Source organism: Erpetoichthys calabaricus, chromosome 1 (assembly GCF_900747795.2).
Source record: "Erpetoichthys calabaricus chromosome 1, fErpCal1.3, whole genome shotgun sequence".
Lineage (NCBI taxonomy): Eukaryota > Metazoa > Chordata > Cladistia > Polypteriformes > Polypteridae > Erpetoichthys > Erpetoichthys calabaricus.
In genome coordinates this window covers 45,399,038-45,409,141 of record NC_041394.2, presented here as the reverse complement: position 1 = coordinate 45,409,141, position 10,104 = coordinate 45,399,038, and the positions used below count along the sequence as shown (strand labels likewise).

The following is a 10,104-nucleotide window of genomic DNA, read 5'->3' as shown; positions in this document are numbered from 1 at the left end:
GTAGCTTCAAGTTCACTGTGTTGTAGAGAAACTACTTAATCTTTTTTTTATTAAAAATATCAGAATTCATAATCATCACCTCCACCATCACCATCTAGTTGTTTCCAGCTTAAGGAGGTTTAGAAGGTTTCTGATTTTTATTAACTAACCACTCTTATTACAGCACCCCACTGTGCACCATGCAATTAAACCCTTTTTTATGCACCATGATACTTTTCTTTGAATATTCCCTGTGATTCTCTTCACATATCAATTTCCCTTGTTTCTGAAGGGCAAAGTGCAACATTGGAATGCAAGCTATAAGAGTCAGAGAATCCTTAAGGGCACACAACTAATGGACTGAAATGAATAGTTTACGTAGTTTTTTTTTTCTTTTTTAAAGCTTAGCATTAGACCTTTCTTTAGGCTTAAGTGATGCTCCTGCAGCTGTAGGTTCTGAGGAAAGGTTTAGTAATGTCCCATACAAACTATTTAAAACTATGAACTATGGTACTATACCATACAATATTAATTCATTATCATATTAGTTATAATTTAACAATTGTAAAGGATGGGCTGTCAACCTGGCCAGGATAGTTCAAGGTTCCTTACCCAGCTGGGAAGTTTAACCAGTAGCGGGACAGGAACAAAGTCCAGACATTCTTTTTCTCAACCAAGAGATGGACAGAAGGTGCTGAAGACACATTCAGGTGAGGATCCTTGTCTAACTAGGAGGCCAATATCCCAGGAGGATGGGGGGGGGGGGGGGGGGGGGGGGGGGGGCATAAAATATATGATCTATTTGCTCTCCTGAGGCATGAGAAGGCAGCATCCCTGGTCTATTGCACCGGTATTGACACCCCCAGGGCATGCTGGTTTCTGTAGTCCAGCAGGGTTGCTCTGTTGGGTTCCATGGTTGCTGCCAGAGGGTGCTGTGAACCTTACTTTGTGAGACTCCTGCATGCTTTTGCCGGAAAGCATTATATAAAAGGTGTCACCCCTGGGGTTTTGGGGTTGTGAGACAGAGGACAATATTTGCTTGGAGGAAGAGGAGTATGGCGGAGGAGGAGGAAGACTATTATTCTTATTGTTGTGGTGTGCTGTGCAGGGTGATTCTAGAAGGGCCTGTAAAGATACTGGAAAAAATTACAATTATTGTGTTTGATCCCATGACTGTTGCCGTGTCAGTTGTGTTGAAGCTTTGGGATGCTGTACGCCCTCTGGAGGTCATACAATATAAATGTGGAAATGAAAATAACAAAAGAAAATGTCTACAGCTCTTGGGTCTTTAGAAGTGTTAAAGTTCAAAAATAATTTTGACTTTTTTTGAAATTATCAGTTACTTATTTGTATCACATTAGGTGCCACATATCTGAAAGGAGTAATGAAGTAATGGTAGCTTAGTTCCCTTGCTAAAAAATAAATATATTCCTCCAATGAGTAACTTAACATGATCTTCAGATCCAAGCCTGGGCTTGCCATCTATTAAAACATCAACAAAATTTATCTGCCTTTCTGTAATTGGGTGGAGAAAGAAAATAAATAAAAAACTCACTTTGTCTTTTTTGGTGCCTTTGTGTGGGGAAAGTGAATTTGCCTTAGATCTTCCTATTTAAATGATGTCCTGACTCACTTACAGGTTTTAATGTAATATTAAATGGTTTAAACAGCGGCTGAACAAAGAAAATAAGAGGCCTTCCTAATGAGGAATATTGAAATCAGCCTGCGGCTTGCCATGACCTATCTGACCTACTTAATGCATTGAAAGAATCTAATGTGTTTAGTGGAACAGGCTGGAAGTCTCAAGGAACAGATGTATTTTGTAAGTGGCAGAGATTGTAAAGGTTGAAGAGAATAATCAAAAAATGTTAGCAGAACTGGTACGTGGACTTCTTTATGTCTCTTTCTTCACATTGTTGGCACTGAACTAGAAACAAAGTCACTAAATGAAACACAACTCTTTCCCTAAAGTCCTCCCTTTTGATGTTGGTTGAGCACTAGCTCCTAACAAAGACCTTCCTTTGAGTGGTCAGACATTCAAACACTTTGTTTTGCATGTGGAGTCGTGCCGACATTATGCATTGCTCTTTCCTGCATCATGGTGTCTGGTAACATTCCACATCCTGCAATACAAAAATGGTAGAAACTATATGAGAGAATGCTAAAAAATTTAAAATAGAAATAAAAATTTACAATACATCAAACTGAAGACATCATAGATTAAACAACTAATGTGTATCTGACCATTATGTTACTATAAAAAAAAAAAATTGGCCGGCCCTGTGTAGTTCCTTATTTGCAGTGTAGGAGAATAAGCACGCTGGGGGAGGTTTGTTTAATACTTCACGACTCATGCTATTCCAGTCTTTATATGCTCATTTTAATATCTCTTGTTCTACTTTCCTTTTCTACCTAATACTGTAATCAGTGCTCAGAACATGTGGAATTTCTCAAATCATCCCTCTACTGAGACACTCTTTGTTTTGTTCTTTCTTAGCTTCAGACAGGGCCAGGACAAGGGTGAGGCAAACGAAGCACTTGCCTCGGGTGAATAATGGGAAAGAGGCCAAATTGATGAAAAATTAAAATTAATAAATTGTAAAATAAAAAAAAGAAAAATGCCAAATGTATGTTGCAATGTTCGTCAAATACCTTAAGCAAACTGATGATTTGCATTGGACGCTGTTGCTCGATACACTCGTTTCCTTGTATGATATCGCCCTAGTAAGTATTTTTATTTAATACTTTTTAGAAATAAAAAACTATATACATAGGGGCGCAAATTTATCCACCTGCCTCAGGTGAAAATACCTTTAGGCCCGGCTCTGGCTTCAGAGACCTTTCTCCTTTCTCTTCACCCCACTAATGCGATACCGCTTTTACCAATATGTGATTTTGCTCTACTAATCTAAACTGTTAGCTAGCACACCCAATTCAAAATTCTACACAGACTTTAGACTACTTCCCATAAGCGCCATCTGATGGGCCTTATTGCTGATCCTATTATGTCAATTCTGTCTCCTTGGTTTACCTGCTACGTTTCTCCACAAGTTCTGGCACTGACATTCTGTCTTTTCTTTTTGGCTCCACCTATGACACCTATTGTCTTCTTATTTTTCTTTAAATACTCCTGTCTTGTCTCATATCTTTCTTCTTCTAGTCCTCGTTATGCTTCCACTTAAACCTCCTGAATGTAAATTATTCTGCCTTGGTACTCTAGCAGCTAAAATAATTCTTGCCTCCTGCTGGAAGACACCTGACCATGTAACTACAGACAAGTAGCAATTCCCCTTCTGCAAATTAATACATCTTGAATCATCTGAAGCATAGATTAATGGTGCCTCCAGTGGCAGCAAAATAAATGGAAATTCGGATTGCTGTTGCACAAATGTGTAAATCCTAGTTTGCTGCAACACCTTGACTTTTTAAACTATTTTTTGTTGTTGTTTTTGCTGTTGTGGCTTAGTCATGATTCTTGAACTCTCCTCTTCTCTTCTCTGGTGACTGGATTTTCCCAGAATATTTTTCCCTTGGTTCAGGCTGGGTGGGAGACAGTGGAGAGAGGGGGTTGGTTCTTTTCTATGTTATATTTATTTATTGTTTATCACCTATCATTGGCTTTATTTAATTAAAAAAAATTGACCACAAAAAAGTAGGAATAAAAATTAATAATAGAACAGAAAGCAACTGGAAAAATCAATTAACCTCATGTTTCTATTAGAATTGTCTCATTGTTTTTGTTGGGATTCAAGTTTTTCAAATGACAGTTTTCTTCAGGGGGTTTACAATGTCCTTTGTATTTTGTCAATCTAGGTCCAGAAAAAAGAAGCCCATGCAAGTGACATTTAATAGAGATAAAATGGTATTGAGTTCTGTTACAGTATCTGTCAACTTTCTATTTTTTTCTGTACATTTGCTGCTGTGCAGTGGTAGCGCTGCTGCCTCGCAGTTAGGAGACCTGAGTTCACTTCCTGGGACCTCCCTGCGTGGAGTTTGCATGTTCTCCCCGTGTCTGCATGGGTTTCCTCCCACAGTCCAAAGACATGCAGGTTAGGTGCATTGGTGATCCTAAATTGTCCCTAGTGTATGCTTGGTGTGTGCGTGTGCCCTGTGGTGGGCTGGGATTGGCTCCAGCAGACCCCTGTGACTCTGTGTTAGGATATAGCGGGTTGGGCAATAACTGACCGACATTTGCTGCTATTTTTGGAAAAAACAACAAGTTAAGGATTCACTCACAATCTCAGATGTGCCATGTCATCACGGACAATCTTTAAGTACAATGGATCTTCAAATAACATGATTAATCTCCAATCTGACACTTCTGAAATAGAAGCACATCTGTCACTCCAATATTTTTACTCTTTTAACATGAATTTGACATTTGGCCAACTGACTTTCAAGTTGCATGACAATTGTTTCCCAGCCTCCATCTGAACAGTAACTCTACTCTTGGTTGGTTCAGCTCTCTCTTGTTACACTAATTCAGTTTCATTGCATATTTGGCATGATAATAAGTGCATGAAACAGCTCCCATCCTTCAAATCTGATAGATAATCCCTCTGGACAAATGACCAACACCTGAACTAGAACTATTTAAAAAGATCTTCTAAGTGTGTAATGCAGGTGGTGATGAAGATGTATATGAGAGATGCTGTCAGTTGAAATAGTTTTTGGTCCTTCCTACAATTGTGAAAGTGGTTGATGGAAACTGTCTAATTTACAATGAATGGGACAATTGGCTGTGATTCACCATATGTCATCAATGAACTACAGTATGTGTTCACCTCAACCACTCAGCATCCTTAATTAATATTCCAGCACTATGTTTGACATTAGAATGTTGATAGGACAGCTAATAGGACAGCTAACCAAGACTACATGACTGCATCTTGCTTTGCAGAAGCAATTGCCTAAGCTAATTATTACTTTTTTGCATAATAAATGTGTTTGTATCAATGAAGTCTTGGACCTTTTCAACTACTTACATAGGGATATTTTTTGAAAATGAGAGCAGACCATTTTGTCCATCAAACTTGTTTTGTTTAGTGAATACTAAAAATGTCCCAATATCTCATCCAGATACTTTCCATCTTAAAGCATTGAATTCTAAGTCATTTGCCAAATCTAGATGCATCATCAGAGAAAGCACAGCTTGCATAAGCTGTAACACTACTCCAGTTTCAGTGGTGCTGACATCTATGTGAAGACGTAGGGATCAACAATGCCTTAGACTGGAGTAGTTGTCAGCTTAAGTATAATGGTGTTAAAAGACTTCTCATTAGTAGGAGTCCATCCGTTGGCTAAAGTCTCTTTTAGATTAAAATGATCTGGGCTGCACAGTCATTCTGGTATTTCTATAAAGCAGTTGATCAGAAGACCTCCAAATTAAGTCTGTAATGATAATCCAAATCATATTTTGTGATATCATCTACTGTTAAATTCTGGTCCGTACTTGTTAAATTTTTATTTTTATACTGTATTGAGGATTTCTTCTGTTTTGTGTATTGTGTTGTATTGACCCCCTTCTTTTTGACACCCACTGCACACCCAACCTACCTGGAAAGGGGTCTCTCTTTGAACTGCCTTTCCCAAGGTTCATTCCATTTTTTTCCCTAAAAGGGTTTTTTGGGGAGTTTTTCCTTGTCTTCTTAGAGAGTCAAGGCTGGGGGGCTGTCAAGAGGCAAGGCCTGTTAAAGCCCATTGCGGCACTTCTTGTGTGATTTTGGGCTATACAAAAATAAATTGTATTGTATTGTATGTTTTAGAAGACTGACATGGCACTTCCTTTAAAATCAGCAATATTGATTGCATGTTCCAGGTTTAATTTATTGGGTAAAAGTTTGTTTTGCCATAGGCATTAAACTATGGTGTAATGAAAGGGGCATTGAACTTTAAACCACAGATTTGCCAGTTCAGTCCTCTTCTTTATACTATGTACACATCGCTAGAACTGTCCATAGTCTAACAGTTTAAGATTTACTATTGTACAGCCAACAATGTATGCTGGTTTTGTCAGTCACTTTGTGTAGACTGAGGCATGTATTCAATACATCATAAAAATTATATACATTTAAACCAAATGGCTGTGTTAGTAGGTTCATTCACAGTAAATCTGTGCTCTGCATGAAACGAAATTAAATTTGAAGGTATTAGCAGTTTCAGTCTTCCCTGGGACATCAAACCAGGCAGCATTCTGATATAAACCACCCTGTAGGTGGGATAAATAAAGTCAGATGTCTCAAAATATTAAAACTCCTCTCAGTCTCAAATCCAAAGTTCAGTACTGGCAGAGATTTAGGGATGCAGCACTGGGGACAAGGTAGAAAACTGCCCAGAAAGTGGCACCCATCCATTCCAGAGTACAAGCATGCATGCACTCACATAGGGGCAAATTTGGAATTGTCAATGTACCTACAAATTTTTTCCAAACCTACCTCTCCAGAACAAGATTGCAGCTGGAGTCCATCCCAGTAAACATTATGCACAAGGCAGGAACAGTCCCTGGACAGGGCAAGAGCTTATTGCAGAATTCTTTCTTTCAGCAGAATTCATGGAGACTAAAGAGAACGACAGGCGGGAACTAGAGGCCAAGCTGGAGAAACATATTGCATGGGAGTTTTGGAAAGGAATGAAAAGCATCACCAGCTTTAAAAAGTTCAATCATAGATCAACTGTTGACAATAGCAAGAGGGCTAATGAGTTAAACAAATTCTTAAACAACAACAACAACATTTATTTATATAGCAAATTTTCATACAATGTAGCTCAAAGTGCTTTACATGATGAAGAAAGAGAAAAAAGACAAAATAAATAATTAAAATTAGGGAACACTAATTAATATAGAATAAAAGTAAGGTTCGATGGCCAGGGAGGACAGAAAAAACAAAAAGAATCTTCAGACGGCTGGAGAAAAAAATAAAATCTGCAAGGGTTCCGAGGCCACAAGCCCCCTCTAGGCATTTTATCTAACTTAAATTACCACAATCAGTCTTCATTGTATTCAGGGTTGTCATGGAAGAATTTGATGATGATGATCATGTGGACTTCTGGCCTTTAATCCATCAATGTAAGGGCATCATGGTGCTTTGATTAGGTTTGACTCTGGTCTTCCTACTCACAGTTTACCCACCAAGGTGCTTGAGCAATCTGCATGGTTTAACTCCCTTTGTGCACCCACTGTAGTTCACATTACTCTGCAGGACCATGTACCACTGTCCACATACCCTCCCTCCCTATCACTTTCTATTCACACTTCTGCATGCCAACATTGTTTTTGTCCTGATGCACCAGCTGCAATAGCTTACACTCACCATTCCACCAACCTCCCAGCTACCCAGTACCTTCACAGTGGACCAGGTGGAGAGAGAACAATGGAAACTCAGAAAACACAAAGATGTAGGACATAATAGTGTTAACCTTAAGCTTAAGGTATTGCAAGAGTGTGCTAGGAAACTGTGTGTAGTTTTTTAGCATATCTTCAATCAGAGTCTGATCCTACAAAAGTCACAGCTGTATGCAAAATAAGTTGTGTGGTGCCTGTCCCCAGGATAGTGCATCCAACAGTCTTAAATGACTACTGGTTGGCGACTCTGACTTTACATATTATGAAGACGTTTGGAAGGCTAACAATGGCTCACCTACAAATTCAGGTCAGAACACCATTGGACCCCCTGCAGTTTGCCTAACAGGACCACATGATAGTTGATAATGCTGTCATTTTTTGCTGAATAGAGCCTACACCCATCTGGAGAAACAAAGTAGTGTGAGTATATTGTTTTTGACTTCTCTAGTGCATTCAGCACCATACCAACACCATACTGCTCAATGTAGGTTGATGTTACCATTGTGTTCCGGATAATGGACTACCTAACTGGTAGACCACAGCTTAAGAACTGCGTATCTGACATGGTCATGAATACCACTTGGATTCCACAGGGAACTGCTCTGTTTTCCCTGTACACCTCAGAGTTCAGATAAATTACAGAATCATTGCAGAAATTTTCCATGTACACAGCCATAGTTGGATGCATCTGTGGTGGGCATTGGAATGGATACAGGACAGTAGTGAAGGACTTTGTTGAATGGTGCAAACTGAACTACATACAGCTCAACAACAGTAGGACAAGGGGGATAATCATAGACTTCAGGAGAGTCAAGCCTCCTCTGTCCCCCGGTTCTCATCATTGATTGTGAAGATGTGGCAATGGTGAGGACATATAAGTACCTCAGGGTTCATCTGAATCACAAGCTTGAGTGGCTGAGGCTGTAGACAAGAATGGTCACCTCTATTCCTATAGGAGTTTGCGGCTGCTTGGTGTATGCAGGCCACTCTTTCATGTTTTCTACTAGGCTGCAATTACCAGTGTATTTTTCTATGTAGTAGTTTGCTGGGAAAATGTCATCAGTGCTGATAATGCCAACAGATTAAAGAAAACTCATTACAAAGGCTGGTTCAATCTTAGGAGTGTGGCTGGACTTACAGGAAGAAGTGGTAGAACAGACAGTCACTCGGGAAGATGCTTACTACTCTGGACAATGACTCTCACAGTATGAGGTTTTAGCTAAGCTGGAGAGCACATTCAGTAACAGACTGAGGCAACTGCATTGCTCCAAAAACACTACGTGAGGTCATTTTTACCCTTAGTCATTAGTCTCTATAATGAGTCACCCCTGGGATGAGGTGGTCTTGTTCCCTCTGTGATTAATGGTACTGTGTTGGTCTAGTAGACATCTTAATAGACAATGATACTATGTGTAGCATACTGTGACTGACACTCCATACTGAGAAATTGAACTGACAAGTATGTGCATTTCTAATTACTTTACCCTTAATGTATACTTATACTTTGTTAACGTACTTATAGATCATTTTTGTTATATGTGTATTTGAACCTTGTTAGTAAATTTAAGATTATTGTAATTCTAGCTATAAGTATATTTGCGCAGTTTTTCTGATCCTGTAACACTGCATTTTCCTTTGAGATTATTAATGTTCTATCTATCTATCTATCTATCTATCTATCTATCTATCTATCTATCTATCTATCTATCTATCTATCTATCTATCTATCTATCTATCTATCTATCTATCTATCTATCTATCTAAAATAGCTTTTCAAACAGCATCATTGACAAATCAGTTGCGTACAAAAACATTCATAAATATTTCAAAATTCATCTGATTCAGCTTTTTTTAATGTCCTTTTGTAAAAAACCTGGTTTCACTAAAGGCCAGGTGGACTGGTGTAGTGGAACCTTTCTAACAGGTCAACAAGAGACATTGCACTCCGGATCTTATTTGCGGCGCACTGGCGAAGCCGGAAGTAGACAAAGCCTTCATCATGGCGGAGGTAAGAGGGTTTTTATCTTTTGATACAGAGAAGCAGATACTTTTCCAAATGAAATAGGAATATTTCTGTAAAACGCCTGTCTCCCTATATTGAAGTATATGGGACAGTCTCGTTCTAAACGATGAGTCATAATTTCGGTTTTGTTTGATGCTGTATTTGGTCACTTGGGGTGTGACAAGAAAGAGGGCAGGAGCTGTCGACAGTGCAAAGTAGGCTTCGGCGTTTCATCGTCACTTGTCTGTTAGATATAGTCGCGTTTTAAGTTTTTAAATAATTCTCTCTGGGAGCCGTCTTGTCGCGACATTCTTTTATGATATGAACTTGTTTCCATGATTACACTAAACTGCTCCTCGTTGCTTTCGTGAAGATGCACCAGTTTGATCTTTATAACTTACCTGGTACCTTTTGTTAGCAGATTTATCATTTTGTTTACCTATGAAATATAAATCATTGAAATTATTTTTTTTGTCTGTTCTTCTGTAGCGTATCTTGTGTTCAAGAAAGCGCCAGTTTTGAATGTACGGTACTAATAATTTTCTCCATTCTTGTTAGTAGAACGTCTTGACAGTATACTGCAAATTGGAGAAAATCATTTTAATATTTTTCTAGTTTCATTAGTATTTTTTGTCTAATATCCTTTTTAATTTCCAGTGATATTTCGCATTCATGAACTGAATTATTTGGTGTTGTAACTATGTAGTACTATTTAGGCTAGCGTTGTTGTGTCAGGATGAAGCGTTGTAGAATTAAGTTGTTAATTAATGTTATTTCTTTG

At 38.6% G+C, this 10,104-nt stretch overlaps 1 protein-coding gene across 2 annotated transcripts in view; it reads left to right on the top strand.

Annotated features, from left to right (window-relative positions):
- Window positions 1–9,188: 9,188 nt before the first annotated feature.
- Window positions 9,189–10,104, top strand: part of golga7 (golgin A7) — an 84,075-nt gene continuing 83,159 nt past the window's right edge. Inside the window, exon 1 of one of the 2 annotated variants that reach the window (XM_028798904.2) lies at window positions 9,189–9,329. In XM_028798904.2, the coding sequence (XP_028654737.1) occupies window positions 9,321–9,329 (9 nt within the window). In that variant the 5' untranslated portion in view covers window positions 9,189–9,320. Of the gene's footprint in view, window positions 9,330–9,405; window positions 9,539–10,104 lie in introns of those variants that run through there. The other variant, XM_028798908.2, reaches the window with a different exon arrangement.